Source organism: Anas platyrhynchos, chromosome 4 (assembly GCF_047663525.1).
Source record: "Anas platyrhynchos isolate ZD024472 breed Pekin duck chromosome 4, IASCAAS_PekinDuck_T2T, whole genome shotgun sequence".
In the NCBI taxonomy this organism is placed as follows: Eukaryota; Metazoa; Chordata; class Aves; order Anseriformes; family Anatidae; genus Anas; species Anas platyrhynchos.
The window spans coordinates 46,081,243-46,103,508 of NC_092590.1; the positions used below are offsets into that span (position 1 = coordinate 46,081,243).

The following is a 22,266-nucleotide window of genomic DNA, read 5'->3' on the forward strand; positions in this document are numbered from 1 at the left end:
TATATTCCTTATGAAAGACAGAAATTTCTAAATAATCATATCTCATTTGCAAACAGATATATAATGACTGCAAGAAAGAAAAGTCTTCACGACCATCAATAAACAGACCCAAAAGTAATCTTATACTTGGTAAAGCCTGAAATGTTTTTTCTTTTTCACTCTGACAAGTAAAAGCAGGATTAGGCTAAAATTTTGACTTACAGATTCTTTTACTTACCTGCAAAACACCAGGGAAACAGAGATTTACCCACTGAAATGCAAGGCTTAGTCACCTTTTTTGTTTTTATTAAAGTTGTTATTGGTTTTGCTTTATTTTTCCCTCTAGTTTTCATGTCTAGAATAGAAAAGCTGCTTTTCCACTGTGGGGTAAAATGCTGAAAATAAATTTGCTTCATTAAGTCTCACATCGTATGCAGGAGTAGGGAGCCCATAGGGATCTGTCGCTGTTTCAACAGGTGATATAACAAGAAATAAGTTGAAAAGATTTTATCTGTCCCTAAACTATTTTGTGGTCATTTATAACACTTTCTGCAAGGAGATTTTCTTATTCATTAGGAGTCATCGGGATTTCCATTGGCTGACTTGAAATTACCAATCACCACCAGTATTTGAGAGAAACAAACAACAACACAAGTCTGTTGTTGATGCCTGGAAGTGGTTTCAGGTTAGCCAAGAGTTGGATGCAATTCACTTTTCTGAAATGCAAAGGAAGCCTCGTGATGTACAATTTTTAACGTGCCTGCTCTACGGTGTGTGTAAAAAGGAGTTGCTTAACACCGAAGATAAACGGTTCACCGAAATCAATCAGGATACCTCCGCTTTCTCTTGGAAAGCTCTATGGTCGGCAAGCCTGTTTGGCAGCTTTTCTGGAGATCATAAATCAAAAGATTCAGAATAATTTTCAGCATTTTTGTAGTGAGGCCACTCCCCAAGTCTCTGCCTCGCTGGGATGGTCCCTGGGATTAAACCGAGGTTAAGGGCATGAACAAACGAAAGCAGTCATGACATTCGCTGCTACTCTTTTTAGGGCCAAGAATCCACCAAAACCTCAGAATTTGGTAATTATTTTGTGACATGTGGTTGTACACTCAGAAATACTGAATTACCCCAGCACTCTTACTACCTCTAAAATGCAGATTATACCACATAAAACACAAAGTTTACACAATTTCTTTTACACTCAAAAAATCCACATGGGCATTTATTATGATGATTCCACATTTGAGTCAACTTTGGACACTCCATGTACAATACAAAATTCTTTAGCTCTTGACAGCTTTACAAAGGAAATTTGCTATTCACGCTATGAGCAGGCACATGTATTAATTTGCCTTTCAAAGTGCGTGCAGTCCACTTTGCTGCTGATAATCTGCATAAAACTGGATTAAGGAATTGGGAATTCTTGGTGTCACGACTGTCAGTGCATACCGAAAATGCCGTCCCATGATATACTCGGCATTTATGTCTTCCTGAAGAGCTAGCAGGGCTGCTTCTCTACAGACTGCGGTTATCTGCAAAGAAACAAACACAAATTGCACCATATTATTATTATAAAATGTCCAAGTTGAAATGAAGAAGGCAAGCACAAGAATATCAACATGCCGGATACTTACAAGGACAGAATTTCTCCAATACTTTTTTTTTTTTTAAAGTAAATGAAACTGTGGGTGATTAGCACTTCCCAGAAATGTGATAAAGCTCCAAATTCAAACAAACCACAGTAACTTTACATTTCATAGCAGAGTACATTGCAAATTACTTTAACTTGATAATCATATTACCTTGCCTTAAACTCATTGCAACACCTGATAAATTAAAACCCCAACTAGCAGCAATACATTTTTCTGTCCCCAAAGCACAAGAGCAGATATTCCCAGGCTCCGTGGGTACTTTTCCTTTTAAACTTTAAGCTGGGAAAGAAGTAAAAACAATTAATTCAGCAAGGAAGGCTCGAAGGAGAGGGGTGCGTGGAAGGGGAGGAGGGTTAAGGTCTCATACCCTGAAATGTGTTTTTAAGCTCTCCGGACTTCAGACAGCGGAAACAGACTGATGCCAGTGTCATTCTAAAGACACATTACTGTGGTGAAAAGAGCTTGTGGAATGAAAAGAGATATTGTGATTTCCAGTGCAACAGGGAAAACAGTGATTGATATTGACTGCTCCCTTATATCTGTAAATGAAAGAGCCAGCTGAAACACATTTGTCCAGCTATTCAGCATATTTTCTCTGTTTGTTCACTTACTGAAAAGAGTTCCCCTGCTTATGCTGTGCTAATGGTTGCCAAAGCCGTTTAGTAGCTTTTTAGAGGATTTAGCAGCATGTTTAGGAAGCTTTCACAAGAAAACATGCATGGATTTAGATGGCTTTGTCAAGTTACAACAATATTACTTTTAGTTCCGTGCTGCTCTAATGAGCAGTGAAGCTAAACACTCCTGTTATGCATTTTAATGCTTTTCAGGACTTTAGAGACAGATAAAGGTGGAAGCAGAGCTGGGACTTAGTGCACCAGCTTCTTACAGAGAGGCAACGCATCCTTCTACACAGTAATGCAGGTGCTTTGGTCCTTCTGGTCAGGTTTTTCAGAAAGTAAATGGTGTGACTATTTCCTACTCACTAACACAAATACAAAGCTACTCAAAGAAGAAGGAAAAAAAAAGGAAAAAAAGAAAAACCAAAACAAAGCTTGCACACAAAAAAGCAGAGCAGCCCTCCCATCCCAGTTTAAAACCAAACCCTGAAATCTTTCAGAAGGGAGAAGAGTGGGAGAAAAACAGATCCCAAACATCGAGGACTGCAAAGCTGTGCTGGTCCTTGCAGGAGGGGTCCATTTTCCCTCCACAAACACAGCACTAAAGGCACGTTTTCCACAATATGAAGAGGACCTTCTGTGGGTTTTCATATGCAATATTGAAAAAGCCCAGAACACAGCACAGCAGGTTTTGTCCATTATGCCTGCTCGCAGAGACCATCACCCATCTGCAGCATCAAAAGCACAGGGTATTACTGCAGCACAAGATGTTCAGTTGGTGGGCACTGATACATTTCACTGAAGGAGAAGCTGAAGGAAAGGCAGTCAGATCCAAAAAAGAAGGAACACCAGCCAGTCCTATCTCTTCCTGTTTCATTTGTACAGTGAGACTCTTAGGAGGAATTTGCCCATAAGCCAATACTGCAGAGGATGATTGGATGTTTCCTCTGTGCTCTGCCAAGAGTATCAGCAACCGTGACCATAATTAACCTCCACAGGATTTTTTCTTTTAATTGAATTCTTCAAGTCTGAAACACAAGTTCTGTGATATCTGAAAATTACTAGACATGAGAAAACACCAGAAAAGTGATATTCTTTTCTTTGTTATTCAGGAGTATTTAAGGGAAGAGGAAGAATTTTAAGGCATCAATTACCATTCTCTCCTTTCCTGGCTGCACTCAGAATTTTTGTGGACTACATCTTTCATATATTATTCAGTAATGAAAGGCAGGCAGTATGGCACAATATTTGAAATTTGGGCCCTTGCGTCTGATCACAGCAGTCCCATGGCACTGTTTCCATTCCTTTGCTAACCGAGGAGATGAGGTTTCTTAGGTAAGAGCTTGAACAAAGCAGGTTTAATTATTTTTCTTCATTCAAATATGCAAACTCTAAAAAGAAAAACAAATCCTCACAAGTGTTTTCACTAGCTAGTAAAGCTAAATCACCTGTGGGAAGCAAACACAAGTTTGCCAATGTCTAGCCAAATAGAAATGGGACCGAATTCACCTGGTGAAATCTGCTGTATCACTGGGCTGAGGCCCATGGTTTTTAATAGACATTTTTTGTCACAGTCGCATCAAGACATTTCATCCCAGAACAAGCAAGAGAACGGTTTTAAACTCTCATTTCTGCCTGGATTAAAACACAATGTAAGTCGGGTCAAGCGAGATAAAGAGGAAAGGGAGCAGAAGGTACTGGCTGGGACTGACCCTTGGCTGTGCAGCAGGATGCGTGGCCTTTCCAGGCTTAGCGTCGCTCCAAAACCAAGTGTTCCACCTAGATCACCAGTTTTAAAACCTCACAATAAATTTATCCTCAGTGAATTCATCCAATTACTTTCTTAAATCAGCTCTCCTTTTGGCTTCCACAACATCCTGTAATAAGTGCCACGGTCTAATCATGCCCTGTATGAAAAAGCACTTTTGTTTGTCTTGAAGCGGGTAATTTCAACAAGTACCTCCTAGTTCCTGTCCTCTGAGAACAGTGATTCATCTGCTGTTCCCTGCTCACCTTCCCCATATCATCGATGGTTTTATAGCCTTTTATCTCATCCCCTCTCAGTCAAGTCGTTGCAGGCTGAGGAGCCCTGGGTGATTCAGTCCCTGCAGAGCCCGTCCATGCCTCAGACCAGCTGCCACGGCTCCTCTGGCTCTGCCCTAGCCCTTTGTGGCTAGAAGGAGCCGTGCCGCAGGGCTTCTGGGTTGCGCTGAGATGATTTTTCCAGAAAAACTGTCCACAACACCTCCGGTATTTTTTACCGAGCAACAATGTCTAATTTAGATCTTATACTTGTGAATCCGAAGCCTGGCTGACTTTCTTTTCTCTTCACGGCACTTATCAGCATGACTAGCATCTGCCTGCCTCTGTAAGTGCATGCCGTGAAACACCATTACTTACCTGCCGGTTTTAAAATAATCCTTCATTATTTTCAAATCCAAATCCAAACGACCACCATTTTTACCTTTTTAGTATAAAAAGACTTTTGGACCTCAGGGTGCTGTAGAGAATAGAAATGATGTCCTAGTGTTGCTGCAAAGGAAAAATTGCACCTCAAAGCCCTGAAGGCCAAAATAGATATTCTTGACTGCATCTGAATATGGAGTGGCTTTCAGCGCTGGCTGTTAGAGCAGTAATGAAGACGTTAAGTGAATGTCAGAAACAACACCGATTAAACAGCAACAGGCCAGGCAGCAGGTAATTAAGCAATAACTACCGAGGTGTGGGGTGTAATTGCAGAGATGAATAGGCAGCCAGGTGTGGCTGAATACTGTTGAATCTCTGAATGCTATAATATACCCTATTTTGATTGTTAATATTATTACCAATGAAAATTTAACAAACATGATTCTCATTTTCAGCACAATGAGAGCAAATTACCGACACATGCATTAGTCTGCTATCTGGAATCCTCTCTTAGCATGGAAATAATTTGCAATCCATGTTTAAAAAGCAGATCATCAAGGTTTTTTTGGTTAACAACAGGAGTTGAACATAAGGAACAATCTGTCATCTAAGTGAGTGCTTCCAAGATCAGAAACTAAACAGCTAAAGTAGAGTCCTGCTTCGGAGTCAAAAAGGGGTCTGTGTCAAGTTATGCTGGGAGGAAGGGAGAGCTCCAGCACGCCATCTGAACCACACACCCCCATCAGCAACCAGCAAAGCCCCACACAAGCTCACAGCTATGGTCCAAATAACACTGAGTACCAAAAAGAAATGGATTTACACCGAGTTATTCTCTCCTCCCCATTTCACCCCTGGCAACAATAAAATGCCCAGCGCCAGCCACAGCTCCCTGAATAAGCAGCATTCAGCATAACCCATCTTTCTCCTGCTGCCTGATTCAGCCGGGCTGACTCTCCCCCCTCCTGGCATTAAGCACCAACTGTTTCTAGGGGACTGAAAGTCCTTTTCAGCTTCTTTGTGTTTAAAGTGCTCTAAATAGCTTTAAAGAATCTTAAAAAAAAAAAAAAAAAAAAAAAAAGAGAGAGAGAGAGAGAAAGAAAAAAAAAATGAGCTTCTGTGTTAAAGCCTTAGGTACTTTCAAGAAAGTGGTTTTGTTCGTGCAGGGTCTGTGGGGAACACCTGTGAATGTCGGCTTTAATTGGGCTGCAGCTGGTGTCGATTGTGTGTGCAGTCACTGGCAGACACTGCCTGGCTGTACATTGTGTTTCATTTTCCTTTTTCCTTCCTTTTTAACTCGCTCCTCCACCCCGCCAGTTAAAGTTGTAAGGGGCTGTGTGTAAGAGGGATTAGGAGCCCGCCAGCAGAATAGTACCCTGTGGTTTGTGAATAGCACGAATTGTGGCGCTTCCTGGCTGCAAGCTACCTGCGAGCCTGCGTGCCGGTGGGGTGCGTGCTGGCGAGGCCGAGCGGGTTAGCTCTCCCCTCTGCTACGGGGAGAGAAAGGGGTCCTGCGCGGCCTTTTGACTAGATGTGAATGGGTCCCGGGTCAGGACATCTGTTTCTCACTCGAGCAAATTGCTGCCTGTGTCAGACGTCCCGCTCAACCCAAGCCCAAAGCCGCTGGGAGCAACAGCCTTGTCCCACACCCAACTGGGGATGTCAGGGGGCTCTGAGGGCCCAGGGATTAGGACCTGACTTAGAAAAGAGATGGCCATGGAAGCCTTTCCAAAGCAAGAGCAGAAAACCAACCAGGCAGAAACTAAAAAGGAGCAGTAGGGGAAGATTGCTGCCCCTACTCTAAAGCTGCCCTAAGTACCTCGGCTCAGCTTGGTGCCAGCAGCTCACAGCCTCTGCAAGGGATGGGCTCCAGACAGTGCTGGGCATGGATGGCACCGACCCCTGTGTGTGCTTCCACGAGGCAATCGACAGCCCCAGCAGGTCTCTCCGTGGTGGGGAGTGGCCCCTGGGACATGGTGTCCCCTCTCTGCCCCTTCCCCTTTGTGCCTGCATTGCCACAAGGCTGTCCCGTCCCTGATCTGGGTCAAATCACCAGACCGTGTGAAAACCAAACCAGAAAAACCAACACCAGTTCACCACTATATTACTGACCTTCATCCTGTTTCAGCACCACCACCCCACTCCAACAGGCAAGGCAGCCTGCTGCGGGTATCGCAGCGCGATGCTGGCTGGGCAAGGGAGATGCGCTGCAGATAATGCTTTCATACATGGTACTGCTTTTGGAAATAAAAATACTCTTTGGAGACAGCACAATTACCATTTTCTTCTTGAAAACAGACTTAAATTGAGAGGATTGTAAGTCGTGAGCGGTGGACCTTTTGATGCATTTCAAAAAGGCTTCAATTTAGTATTTCTCTCAAGAATCAATTTTCCTGTTGCACATATTCAAAAAAATATGGAAATACATGATAACGTGCCTTTTTTCTCTTCTCTGAGAAGAGAAAGTCTTATATACTACAAATCTCATTCTGCCTAGGAGAAAAAGTTTCCAATACTAGGAAATAATCGATTACTCTGCGATAAATTTTCATCTAACCTTTGAACAAGATAGAATTGACCCTATATGTCACACCTCTTCCTTCCACCCACAGCTGTGATCTGCAGATGTAAATCAAATGGATTCTATATTTGGCCATCCTGCAAATGGAAAACAATCTCTTCTAAACAGAAGACAATTATAGTGTATTAGCTTTTCATAGAGTCCCCATTCATTCCTCAGACTCACGTGCTGCCCCTATTGCTGGAATTTTGGAGGGAATTTACTGAATATCCCATGTCACTTTACATGGCTTGCAAAAGCAATGCTAAAAAAAAGAAGTGTGCAAGGCACTCACAGGCCGTGTAAGTGCCTCAGTGAGATAGATGCTTCTTTGATTTCAAAGCAGCTACGTTTTAAAACATTACTTTTCCTGAAGTTAAAGCATATACATGTAGTCTGGTTCTGTATTCATGAACACTGCCGTGGAACAGATGAATTCTTATTTGTACTGAAACCATCCTATGCAACAAAATACTATAATTAAACGTTTTGTTTTTTTTTTTTTTTTTCTAAAAAGGTGGACTTTCTTCTTCCTTGTTTATTAAAGAGACATTCAATATGAGCTGACATTGGATAATCTACTTTAAAACATGTCTGTAGTAATGAAGAAGCAAGCACCTTTGCAATTCTTAAATAAAGAGGGCAGGTATTATGTGTATCTTGTGTCTATGATCCAACAAACTGAGCAAACAATCTCTACTATTCCTGATTTCTTTCATGAGAGGTTGTTAAGGAAATGTAATTGAAAAAAAACCATCTCCTTTAATATCTGTAGGTGACCTTAGTTTAGAACAGACAGGCTCAAGTCTTCATTTAGTATTTTATCTACAGTTTACTTATTTATGTAATTTTGCAGATCGATCAATGCATTTGTGACCATGCATGTGTGTGCCCAGAACCTACCCGAGGTGCCGCACAGGGACACAAAGCAGCCATGCCACCTGAATACACCTGGCCTGACCAGGACGATGGGTCCTGCTCAGATCTTCCTGTGGTGGCCACAACTCCCCTGGGAGGCTGCAACAGAGACTACGTCCTCCTCCAGGTTTCAGCCAGGAGGTCCAGGCTTCAGGTTCACCTCATCTACCTGCTGTGGTCCCCTGCTGTCACAGAGCCTGGCACGATGGTGAGGGACTGAGCCAGACAAGTGGTCCTTTGCTCTCGTGGGACGCAATGAATGGCCACAAAACGCTGCATGTAACAGCTCTCGCAGGACCAAAAGCACAGCAGGGGCTGTGCCTGGGCAGCAGACAGTATCACGTGTATCAGTAGCTCTTATTATTCTATAAAGCTTAAACACGCCCAGAGAAGAGAAGGAAGAGATGAGGTATGTAGCCAAAATTAAGCATATGTATCATAACTATAGCACATGATGACAGCTAGAGAGAATAAACTGGAGCCTTCAGTGGTACATGCTAAGTGTCATCATACATACCTCTACTCATCCCGACATGTTCTAACAGAGCAAAACTTCGAATCCATCTGTAAGCTTTCTTTTTTCTTCTTTCCACTCTCTTAAAAAATATTACTAGATGTGGTATCCTTCCAAGCAATATATAAAACATGTAAATTCCAATTTAACTTTTGTAACTACAAGCCCAAAATGCAGCTAGTTTCCAAAACGTACTATGTCGATATGGATCCCATCACTTTGGCAGAGACATGGCATAGCTACACCTTTCACAAAGGAATTCCGTAACAAAACGAGTTTTTACATGCTGGGACTAAATATTTTTAAACAGCACTCTCTGCCAACATCAAGTTTCAGCTATATTTGTGCAACTGAAAAAAAAAAAAAAAAATCACACACATGTTTCTATACAAGATTAAGCTGCATTTCTGGTTAACCTCAGAATTATTTCATTTTTATATAAACATTTAATGAGAAAGTTTAACTTCTTCCCTTCAATGAGGAAAAGGAAGCCAAGCCACTAGAAAAACAGAGACTTTCTATATGTACAAATACATGTGTGTGTGCATGTGTGTTCATTTTAATTAAAAGTAATTAACCGAATACTGTGTTCTCACTCAGAGTACGCGGTTACTACAGAGGACCTGTACATACAGCCAGTGCTATTTTGCTGAATGCCGCTAGCAAGACAGATTGAATTATGCAACTAAAAATTAAAAAACTAAAAGGGTTGGAGGAGACCATTAGCTGCACATGTCATAGGTTTCTCTCTAGAAAACAGAAGGAAAAACAACAAAACTGATTTGGCAGCTTCTACTTTATGAAACCTACCACAGTAGGGGCATTAATTAGTTGTTTTGTTTGCTTGCCCTCTTTTCAGATGTTGAGTTATACAGATCTGAGTTTGGAAGATACATTCAACATGTTCCTGGTTTCTTGCATTGAAAAATAATTCATGCTTTTGCTTCTCAAGCCAGCAATTCCTTTCTCAGGCTTAACCTGGGAGAGTAGAGAGGCCTTAGATAGGAGCCATGAAAACAAAGCAAATAAATGCATTTCTGCAAAGGGAATCGGGAGCAGTGCCCTCCCTTCCCTAAAAATATTTTTCTCACCAGTAGAACCCAGCCAGTCTAGAACTGTCTTTCAACTCATTTCAGCTCCAGCTGCATTTCTATTACATTATGCCACCATTAAATGACGGCTACAGCTCTAAACTTCCAAATCTACTGAGCAAAAAGTAAAGGAAAAAAAATTTTTTTTGGGGGGGGGGCTTTTAAACTTCCCCTTTCATCCTGTCTTTAGACCTTCCACCATGGCAAATACTGTCTTTGTCTGGCAGGTTAACAGCAATTGTACTTGTAGTTATCTATGTATGAGATATAGTATACAATAAAGTAAATGCAAACACACTCATCTAAAAATAATGGCCAGAAACTCTAGGAAATCTTCTGAGTCTTACTGTTTCTAGCAGTTGGATAGAAAGCATAAAAATCATATGATACTGAGAATAAAAGAGAATGTAATACATTTTTTTTGACTGCAAGATGAATAATGTCCTTAATGGACGCTCCCTTGCTTTTTCATTTATTGGGTCTTAGTTCCTAAAAGGTGCGAGATGTCTCACGTGGAGTATCTATTTCCTTGGCAGAGTGCTAGAGGAATTTCAGGCTGTTTCTAAGTTTACCTCTTGGAGCTTCCCATGGTACCCAGCTGCTCATGTTTCCCAAGAAAATGGGAGGACTGCATGCCTGTTTTCTAGGGAGGCAGAATATGACGGGGAGTGCAGTTAGCCCTAGGAAGCAATGCTCTCAGCCAACGCTAGATCCCTCCCTGCAAGGTTATTACTCCTTAAGGAAGAAGCAGAAAGGCTGGTAAAGAACTTAAAGTAAGTTTTAAGTCAAGTTTTGCTTGTGCAAGAAAAGCAAAGAAGTAATTACCAAGAAAAAGCAATGGCATAAATAAGTGAAACAAGAATAGCAAGGGAGGAAGGATGTTTTGAGCTATTCAGACATAAACCATTTAACACAATTCTGTTGGCAATAACAGTGCATTTGCTAACTACTTCTAGGTTCAATAAAAAATTTGAGCAATTTATCTCAAGTATATCATTGCTGTGTTGACTTAATCACTGAGCACGTGTGGTGAGGGATTCATAACGCCATCCAAAGGCAGGAGCTCTCTCCCAAGTGGCACAGCTTGTCCCCAGTGTGGTGGGCACCTCACACGCTGGAAACAAGCCAAAGGACTGAGTGAGGCAACATGAGGTAAAATGCTTATCTGTAAGAACCTGTAGCTGCCACTTACCTTCAGTGAAAGGGTATGAGTGACCAGATCAAAATGGCACCTGCTTTTGCATTGTTAACATTAAAACATCTCATCTGAGTGCTCTCCTGCGGCTGAAAAAATGAATCCGTGCCATGCCTGAAAGTCACTTCAGTATTCTGGGTAACCAGATCTGCTACTCCTAAGATGACAGATCTGACTTAGCAAATTCCTTCATTTATTCTCCTTCATACTCACTCACAAAATCCTCCTCAGTTTGTGCCACGTTATTACAAAAACCTCCCTGGTCTCTTAGGTTTTCTCCCTCTCCCTCTAAAAGAGAGAGTGTTTTAACTCCTGTCTGAATACAGTGAAAGATGAAGAAGCTCAAAAGAGCGAAAACAGCACGTACAGGATGCTAGCACAGAAGCGCTGGTTTGCATACTAAACAAAAAACAAAACGCTATTTTCTCTACTCTGAAATTATTCAGCATTCTAAAGCTCAGGATATGCTCTTAGCATTTCCTAATTGATAATAAATGAAATACATTTCATGATATCTGGAAGACTTTGTAATACTAATGATCTGCTTTGTCTGGTATGAGATAGTCCTAAAGATGTGAGGTGTCAAGGGGAAGTTGGATTTTGTTGATCCCTTTTTCTCATGGGGCATTTTTCCCACACAACTACCTCACCAGCCCAGATTGGTGAAGATGCTTGTTTTAGGCAGACGCAGAGATACAAAGTGCCTGACCTGCTTGTTTGCAGGCTGCATCAGGAAGTGCAGGCTGCACAGTGCAGCTGTAATGCACAAAGTTGTGCCTGTGCATCTGCGACTTACCAAGCGTGGTAACGCCTTACAAAACAAATCCCTCACCCTGCAAGATGTGGTGTGGATGTGGAGTCGCAGAGACCTTCTCCAGCACTGAAGTCATTTTCTCTCCCCACAGACAGGGAAGAGCAGCCGTAGCACCACAGAGCCCTAGGACAGCACAGGACTCTCATTCTCCTTCATTAAATGCTATTCCACTAAACTAAAGCCCACAAGTAACTCATATCATATCTATAATCCCATGTATGCCACAGGTTTCACCTCTTTCGATATTTCACTCAGCTGTGGATCATTCAAAACCCCATGGAAGAAATATTTCGGCATTCATACTCTTTTTTTTTTTTTTTTAATGAGGACCTTCCACCCTCAGTGGACACGGTACTCAAACCGCGCTGCCAAATATTATATGATGTCCTTTCCAGAGTTAATTTTTAATTTCCTGACTCTACTGCATGAGAAATTTTCAAATTGCCTTGGCAGTCACTTGACAGCATGTGCAGACCTAATTGCAGAAGTGAATGCAGTGTCAGCCCAAACGCAAACCTCCGGACCAACTGAAGAATTTCTGCAAAATTAGTTAGTTGGTTAAATTAAGTTCCAGTAAGCATCGCCGTCCAAAAAAACAATCACAAATATAAGGTGAAGGGCACAAACATTTCTTGCCCCAGTCTGCCATGCGGTAAGGGGAAACAGGTGTCTTAAACACATCGCTCAAAAATCTGATGATTTTCCATTTTCATGTTTTAATGCCACAGTTCCAAACCCAGAGATGCTGTGCGTGGCTATAAATCTTGGCACCCTCTCCATTACAGCAGAATTTCCCCTGGTATTCAGTTTTCTTTGCTTTACCTTAAGTCACCCTAATCATGCTGACATCTAGTATCGATGATTATATTAGCTCTAAAAGATCCTTAAACAAATGGAAAGGACTGACTTCCACTCCTAAAGTTCTGCTTCCAATTTTCTAAAGGAAATTAAATAATGTATAAATCAAATGCTGGGCGCAGGCCCAGGCAGCTGAACATCGCTTTGTCCTTTCAAAGTGAAGAGGAAGTGTCTGCTACAGAAGGGACAAGCCAAGAGAAATAAAGCTTAACCTCAGCTCCATGTGAAAGTGATTTGGGATAATCGAGGGAATCTGCAAAGAGGTTAAAACTGGGACCACATACTAACAGGAGAACTTTACATGGTGATCAAAAATCCATCAGGAGCTGACCTTCACCTGGGGGAGCCGCGCGGCCCCGGCAGCTTGTTACGCTGGAGTGGAGCGTGAAGGGCAGGAGGAAGAGGAGATGAGCAGGAAGGGGAAATCTATTTATAGCCGGTGTTTGTCATGTCATGGTAATCTTATCATTTTTTTCAGGTTGCAGGATTCATAAATAAGTACTGCCTGACAACTTTACAGCAAGTCAGCTATGCAGTAAATGTGCATGCTGCTTTCCAGCTCTTCTTTCACTAAATACGTACTACTAGGGCTATTAAGGCAGCCACCAAGGGACTTCTTAATTTATGTACTAGTGATAGACTGCTGATCCTTCTCTTTAACACAGTATATATCTAGAAGGGGGAAAAACAGTAAAAATGTGCTAGATATTTTCCTGGTATTATTTGCTAAGCAAGAGATTGCTATAATTGCCACAAGGCATTTCATAAAACTATTGGGAACAGATGTATTTCGTAATATGATTTCTCTATTAAAAGAAGATCCTCATCAAGTTTACATGGTTTCAGGAAGAGTTTACGCTGACATTTTTGTACATAGAAGAGTGGTTTTGAAATCCGAGATCAGCCCTGGACTTCATAATTAGGGTCAGCATAACCCTAGTCACATAACCCTGACTCTGATGGAGGGAAAAAGATGTGACATTCAGCTGTTAATGCTACAACTACATACGTTCTTGGCTGTTTACAAAATCTTCCTCTCCCTACCTTCAAAGGCTAAAGAATATTTTAAATGTCATGCAAATGGCCCTTCAAAATAGTCTAATACCTACGCTTTCCTGAGAAACCAGCAAAATTATTTTCAGTGCTGTCATTTAGCAGTTGTTTGGTCTGTCACAACAGTAATTGGGCAGCTGGCAAAACAGGGATAGCCACATAGCAGTTACATATACATATGAATTCAACAAACATCCTGCTTAGCTGTTACAAACATGTCAGGAAATGCTTCACAGCTTAAAAAAGTAAATCCTCACACAAAACCACTTTTTTTTTTTCCCCCTATTTAAAAAGTAGTGTCTGTAAACACACTTATTTTGTAGATTTAAAGTACATAATGAGTACTACTGCATTTTAAACCTCAGAACACAAACTCATCTGAACATCAAGCACACTTGATTCAGAAGAACCAAGAGGTTTACTGGGTTCAAAGACATATAATTTACAAACAAGTATCCATATATTTTTTGATCACTGTAAAAGATTAGGCCAGGCTTCAGGAGCACTATTTTAGCAGAGAGGCAATTCAATCAACTGCCGTTAGCTGGGAGATTCGCCCATCCATCTTCCACACCACCTCTCTCTCAACAGAACCTGTGCTAATGAAGAGTTAGTCCGTGCCAAGGCTGTGTTTGAAAGAGCAAAGCAAGCAAAGGAACTGGGGCTTTAGTGGGACCACAGGGCTTTATACAAACACTGCTAGAATAAACGCCTCTGTAAAGACCTCCGAGTTTCTCATCACTTCGTCTCTGCAGGTTACCAAATATCAATAACAAGAAGGAAAAAAAAAACAACACACACACACAACACAACTTTAAGAAGGATGGGAAGAATAGGAAGTTTTCACAGAATGTGGTTGTTTGCCATCCTTGAATTTAAACAAAACCAGACGCACAATATGTTACTCATACATGAGAAGAGGAGAGACAGCAAGGGAAGGAGAGACTTCTCTCTCTCATCCTCTCTCCTTGTTTCAAGAAGCATCCCTTAAAGCATACAAGCATATGCTTCGGGCTCCACTGACGTCAGTAAACACGACTGAAGTAAAGCACATGCTTAAATGCATTCCAAAACACTTATCTGCTCTGTATAATTGGAAGCTAAGTGGAAGCTATAAATCAGTGACAGAACATATTCAATCAACAAGCAAGACACTTTTCATCTTTAAGGTGATGGTACTTACTGGTTCTGCAAAATCTTATACTCATTAGTATCCATTATTAGAACAAGAGACAGTTTCTAACACAAGACTCATTCAATTAATAAATTTAAGAATGCTAAGACATTTGCACCAGTAACAGTAACAAATCATGATTAACACCAATGTGTCACATTTCTTTGGTGCTTCACATCTTAAACACAGCATTAACTTTAAATAGTTAAAGTAGTTACAGCTAGATTACTGCATGCAAAGCACCTACTGGCAGCAGTTGCATCCTGGGTTCCCAATCTCTGATGTGGTGTGCAAAGATCTACAAATTACTGTCCTTCGTTTTCCTGGTCACCCAAATCCTTTGTTACCAGGGTGCAAACCATTTGCATTTCACATCTACACATGCTAAATTTGCATTTCACATCTATGCATGCTACACTCAAGAGGCCTGGGGCTTGCATGAGAGCTGCAACGCATGCAGGGCACAGGCAATGATAAGTGCCACCTCACCACACACTCTTCCATTCATTAAAATGGAGTTAACCAGTGAGGATTTCCACCTATATGTCTACAGTAAAAGGAAAATATGAAGACATGTGAAGGTCTAGTAGAAGGCTACCCTTTGCCACTGAGGCCAGCTGGATGATTTTGCTCCATTTCATTAGATCCTGTATGGTTAATGTCTGTGCTGTGCTAATCATCTTTATACAGGTACTTACTCTTTAAAAATCAACTGTCTACCTACTGGAGATAACAATGCTCACCATGACCTGCAGTGACTTTGAGGTTGTTACTGTCTGCATGACCTTTCATTATTTAAGCAGGGGACGTTGCCGCTCATGTCTCTTCTTGTGCGCTGAAGAGCAAAGGCAGCCTGACCCAAAGCTGAAAAAGTGTTAATGCATACTTGAGACAGGCACAAAGCAGCGCAGCTCTCACGAGAAATACAATTTGCTGCAAGTGTGAGGTTGCAGCCTACAACATAGTTTGCTGCGTGTGCATTTATTTGACAATAACGTGTGACTCACTGAAGTAGAGATCTCCCAGACATGGAGCACAGGCTTTGTACCGGCAGTCTCAACTATGTTGAGGCCTATGTTAAAGCATCAACTTCACAGCAGCAGCAGCAAACTACATTATACACTTGTACCAAAGTGTATTTCTAGTGGCATGGGAAGTTAACGTTCTCCTGTATATTGCTTTGTGAGCTATTAGTACCTAGATCCTCTGCATGGTTGAAAGTGTATTAATGAGCTGGAAGACATAATGATCTAATCAGAAGAGATCAGCAGTAATTTATCCTGCAGATGATTTACATGCAGCAGCCATGTGTGTTTGTTTATGATCTCCACATCTGGCAAGGAGCTTTTGACATGATGGAAAGCTGTGGTAGAAAAATGCACTCTGTTCCTCACACCGACTAATTAATGCTCTACTTAATCTCAAGAAAGGCACTTTCAAAATAAACACTAATTTTCAGCAGACTGTAAAAATAGGCAACAACCAAATCACATAGTATAAGGCCTAAAAGCTATTGTAGCAACCTTACAAGCACCAAAGGAGGTGATTTGTAACTCCCACAGTACCATTCTGAGCGGGTGTGCACTCAGGTACCCCTGACACTGCAAACATTAATGTTTATTTTATTGTTTTTTCTAAAAGAGAAGCTTAATTATGCATTTTCCTCTTGCAGAAGTTTTCCTTTTATACTGTTTCAGGAGCAACAGAGCAGAGACGACGAAACCCTACCTCATAATCTGTAGGAATCTCAAAAACTAGTAAGTGATGGCAGAGCTAAAACAGTCCCCATCACTCACACGTTGGGCATTAAACGATGGTTGGCATCTGGAAAGTAACACTGCAGGTTGTCACCCTCCGCATTTTACTGACAAGCGATCACATAAGCAGGAAATCCCGTTTTCCACAGAGAAATGGAGGGGAAGAGCAGCCGGTGCCCAGGCGGCCCCACCAAAGGAGCGCGGGGATGCGGTGCCCAGGCGGCCCTCGTGTCGCGGGGCTAGGCCTCGCTGTCCTCAGCTCCCACCGAAGCCATTCCACTGCTTTGAGTCACTTCGGCAAGGCCTTGTCTGCACAGGATGTTATTCTGGAACTGCGACCGCATTTAAATTCACGCCCTATCTCATTCCAGGATAACTTCCTCACGTTGACGTGCCCTTAGAAGTACAAGAAAGAGCATTCGTCTGTGGCTGCATTTAGCCCTAGGCTGAAGTCTCACGAGGTAACAGAGAATAGAGATCTGGCTTTATCTTATAAACGGTGCTAATATATATATCACCACCCTTTGGAACGACACCAACTTTTTCTCTCTAATCTCCCAATCATTTCCCACAGAAAGCATGTACTTTCTCCAGCCCAGGGAAGAAGGCAAGGACGTTAGGAAAATCAGAGGGATTGCAGGGCATGGAAAGCCTGTGTGAGCTGCCTCCAAGAGCAGATTTCCCAGCCCATGACACCAAAGCTACAAAATGGCCTCATTCGGTGACTGAGAAACTACTGGGGTGGTGAAGAGAAAACCAGTGTAGGCTATGGGTACTGAGAAACAATGCTGCAGAGCCTCAGGACTGGTCCCTGGCTGGAATTAAAGGTAAGCCAGATAACACTGATAAACATCATGAGGGAAAAAAAAAAAAAAGTAGAGATTGAAGCTTTTCATGTGTATTAAAGTGACAATGGCAAAACATGGTTTCTTCCGCCAAACACAACTACCACCCTTCCACTCCTACAGCTGGTGTACTACATTTGTAACTCAGCAGTTCTCAAGTGCTCCTGAACTATATTAGAAAATGCATTTTTGCTTTCCTCACAGGTCAGACCGCTAACCATATCCCACAGAGCTCATCTGCCCTCTTCCTGTCTCCCCAGGACAAGTCAGCAAAGAGGCTCAGGTTTCCTGACAGAGGCAGTGAGGACCAAAGCACCTCTCCGACAGGACATCACAGCAGGCGGATATACCCTGGGGGGGTACAACCGGGAAAGGTCGATAGAGACAGGAACAGGGAGGTGTCAAACTGAGCCAGCAATTCCCTAAATGCTTTGGTTTCAGGAGACGACAATGAAGGCTGAAGTCTGCAGAGAAGTGCCAGCCCCTGCTGCAGCACTAAGTACCCGTGAGCAAATGGCACAGAGACTGCCGGTTTTCTCTGCACCTCCCCATCAATCCTTTTCTGATAAAGATTTTAATTATTTTTTTTTTTTTTTGTGGGTTTCTATGTCTGTGAAGCACGTTTGTTCCACTTAGATTAATTCCTTCTTTTCTTTTCTTCTCAGAGAAACAAGTTACAACTTCCAACCACGTCAGGCTGCAGCTCCAGTGCTGCAGACTCCTCACTCACCCACTGCGTCTCTTTCCTCAATTCCTCTCTATCTGATTTACTGTTTACTTGTGGAACATATGGGAAACATGCAGGGAAAGCATGCATCCGGGTTCATGTTCAGAATAAATACTTTTTATGACTATTCCCATGACCTGCAGCAATAGACTAGATTAGTCACCCACAACTATGTATAATCATACAATCATTTAAATACGTTTTCAAAACAGAGTACGTTTTAAGATACAGATCAACTAAATATTCCTCTATAGAGTCTCTAACACCTATTTCCTACAACTTTACTATTTCCACCTGAGAAAGCGTTATCTTCCAAGAGTTGAGTTCTCCCTCAAAAGTACTGTGCAGAAATAGAAATAAACGTGAAAGTATTTGTGCTACTCAGTCGTCTCCATGTTCTTAATGAAAGAACAATGAAGAAGTGTAGTACGTAAAGACTGAAAATTGATGCTCATGCTGAAGTAAAAGTGCCATTTATCAACATCTGCTGAAGTAGCTTTTTTTTTTTTTTTTTTTATCTTCCCATTTCAGAAAACCAAACCCCCTCTCATTTCAGGTTCATCCAAAAGCAGAATTGCAAAGATTTTCTGCTGAACAGAAAACTGAATATTTCTCTAGCAGAATATGTCATTTAATCCAAAAGCAAATAAACAACAGTTCGAATTCAACCTCACACAATATGCTTAGCAGCAGAATTGAAAGGAAATCTTGAAAAAGTAATTTTGAATTGAAATACTTAAAACCTTTTCAAGCCAAAACATTCTGAAATCTTCTCCTAAGGTAAAAATAAATAAATAAATAAATAATAAAATAAATAAATGACAAGAAACCTACAATCTTAACTGCTTTTTTTTTTTTTCTATGTAAGTAATGAGAGAGCAATGGCCTATACTACTTCGGTTAATTCAGGATTATTATTATTTTTTTTAAATTATCATCATCATCCACCTTTGGGTTGAATTAAAATCTGGTGTATCTCTTTTGGTTTGGGAAACAGTCCTGATAATCTTTTAAGTGTTGCTGCACATGCAGCTGTCAGCAGTGAAGAGCGCCTGTTGCTCTCCCCACGCCATCCACCACACAGAAGCCAGAAGCTCATCTGCTACAGGAGAGCTGGAGAACATCTCATCTGCCAGACTGCTTGACTGCATTGTGCTATAAGGTTTAACCAAAACACATGACCATATTCCTTTTCTCACAATCATGCACAAAAGATGAAAAAATAGATTTCATAAAGGAACTCTGCTTTTTGAGCTCTTTTTTTTGTATGAATTTGAGGGTGAGTGTTATTTCTACAGGAGAATTTTGGAATACTGTAGTAAACCTTTAAAAAGGAAAGGATTTTGTTTTCCTTCTTTTCAAGAAATACTTTCCCCATATGTTTCTGAGACGATGTGCGAGGCACTATAAAGTCTTTCTGTCTCACCACAACAGGGCTGTTCAGCAAAACACTTCAGCAAATGCTCAGCTGTAAGCACACTTAGGAGCCCATTTACTCCCAGTCAGTGCAAAGGTTTCTGAACCAGAAGGGACTTGCCCTCACTTCTTAAGCCAAGCACATGGGTAACAGCTTTCCTGAACTGAGGCCTCTCAGTAAGTTAGTTGTCAGGCACACATGGATGCGTGGTACTGACCACGCTGCCGAAAGAGTCAAGTTGTTCTTGGAAGAAGACTGGTCGATCTCTACTGGCCAGCTCCTTCGCCAGCTCCATCTGAACTGAGAAAATGTGGTATCTGGAAAATTATTTGAAACAATTTCCCTTCAACAGGTTTACTTGTTGTTCTGCTTGTTTGGGGGACAGAAGGCTGAAATGCAAAGAGTCATTACTTGGTGAAAAGCAAAAAAACATTTCCATATATGATTACTTACATTAATATGTATCATTTTACATAGTACATCTACATATGGAATCTATTATTATTGAGGAAATGTTTTTTTAATGAGGAAGACTGAACAATACTTAAGAGAGAAAATGTTCAAACCAATGCTAATTTGCAGCAGAAGTAACAAAATATTTTAATAAAAAACAGTAAAAAGTCTGGCCTTCATACCCAATACCAGCCCTATCATCCTATGTTTACACCTTGAGAACAGGATTCAGCTCGTGTGGCTTTTCCAATCTTTGCAAACTTCCTCAGCCTAAGTTTAAACTCCACCTCTGTCAAAGAGTTTTAAGAGTAAGAACAGTTTTTCAGCTCTGCAGAAGAATAGAGATAGCTCGTCAGACTTCTTTTTTTTTCATGAAAGTATTTTTTATTACCCCTGTTTTTTCACAGAGCCTGTGCCTGCCCTCCATCCCTAGTCCCAAACTCATAAAGAAAAAATAAATAATAATAATAATAAAAGGATTTAGGAAATACAATCACTTCTGTATAAATGTAGCTAATTATATTCTCAATTGCTGAAACACTGTTTCCTCTCCCTGCATGCTGGGATTAATTAAGCTTTCCTTAAATGCTGTATATGAATTAAGAAGAAGCAAACAACAAAAAACCCTCACTATTTTCAAATGAAAAAAATCTGGTGCTAAAAAGTCCTGGCAGGCTAAGCATTAGTACAATAAAACTGCTGGCTTTTCAATGGTAAAAATAAAGTGACTAAAAGCTCCGTTGTAAAAAGGGGAGACTTTCGAGAAAACCCCTTCACGGCAGGAGGGAGATACTTTCTTTCAGGAATCATATCAGAAACAAGGATGAATTATTACTATCAAATATAAGCCTCAAAATAGAATCCCTCTGTTATCGTAGTGCAAATATTAATGCATATTTGCTATTCCTGCCAAATGTTATCAGCGTTGTTCCGACTTGCAGGGAACAACCTGTTCTGTGCGGATCCTGACTGGACTAGGACTGGACTAGGTTTATCATTTTAACACCAACAACGTCGTTTTGTTCACCTTGAGAAACCACAGCACGAGCGACGCTCACCAGGGGATATAGCAAGGATCTGCACTGGCTCGGCAGAAAAAGCCTCGGGAGCCCCAGCACCGCGAGATGAGCAGAGGGGCTCCTCTAGTCCCCGGTGCTGTCACTGGCCCTGGCATCTACCTTAACTTGCTCTCTTTACTTACCTTCGTACAGACAGCAGTGTTAAGCACTTTTTTGTAGGCTCAACTGCTGCATTACTCTTCCACCCCCTCCTCATTTATTTATTTATTCATGTTCATTCTGAATTTCCAGCCATTTTCTTTGCTATGAATGTTTCTTTAGATTGATTACAATTTCCTGAAAGATGCATGCTTGGTTCTGATAATCCCTCAGCTTCTCCCATATTATCCATGTTACTTTTTTCCTTATTTTCTGTCTCATTGTTTTTGTTTTGCTTTAATCCATGTGAATTTCTTCAGTACTCTCTGCTTTATTAAAACAGACTCCTTGTTTAAAGCATGGTACGTCTGCTTTCTCCCCTCCCCCCCCCCCCCCTTAAACTATTTTATTTTATTTTTTAATTTATCAACTTTCAAAGCTTCCTTGCTATGTTGTCCAAGTCTCTCTTTCAATGACATGGTGTCAAAATGGCAGTGAAACCAGCACCAGCCCAAGCTACACTGGTTTTGATAGGGAACTTACTGGGAACATCCCACAGGAGCCAGGTGCTGAAACAGATGTGTGTCCTGCCAAAGACTCAATTTACAATAATGCAATTTACAACAGTATTGTGAACATAAGTCCTGATTTTGAGTCTGCACATTGCAAAAATAGTCCAACTTAGTAAATGAGAAGAAATAAGGCAAACAGACTAGAAAATTATCCTCAGTTCTTTTAGGTGATGATAGCTCATAACACAAAGGTCTCAAAACCACAACTCTGAACTAAAATACCTCATGTATAAGAAGAGGACTGGATCATCATCTTTGTCATTGCAGCCCTCTGCTTAGGCTTCTCTCGAGTAAAACTGGCTGGCAATCTCTCCGAAAGTCTCTCTACAGGGAAGACCAGTCCCAGCACCTGGCTGTATGTGGAACTAGGCAGGCATCACGACACAAGTGTTTCTCCTGTTACGTCGGTGGCCCACAGATGCTGCCACATACAATGCTGAATGCCTTCCGAGCCTTGTGTAACAACAGATTTCAATGATAAATCTGAACACCAGCACTGTTTCAGGCTTT

The 22,266-nt window shown here is 41.3% G+C and overlaps 1 protein-coding gene across 2 annotated transcripts in view; it reads right to left on the reverse strand.

The window, feature by feature from the left end:
* Positions 1 to 1,168: 1,168 nt before the first annotated feature.
* AFG2A (AFG2 AAA ATPase homolog A) overlaps positions 1,169 to 22,266 on the reverse strand; it is a 189,157-nt gene continuing 168,059 nt past the window's right edge. For both annotated transcript variants that reach the window (XM_027456823.3, XM_027456824.3), the window contains exon 16: positions 1,169 to 1,511. In XM_027456823.3, the coding sequence (XP_027312624.3) occupies positions 1,335 to 1,511 (177 nt within the window). In that variant the 3' untranslated portion in view covers positions 1,169 to 1,334. The remainder of the gene's footprint in view (positions 1,512 to 22,266) is intronic.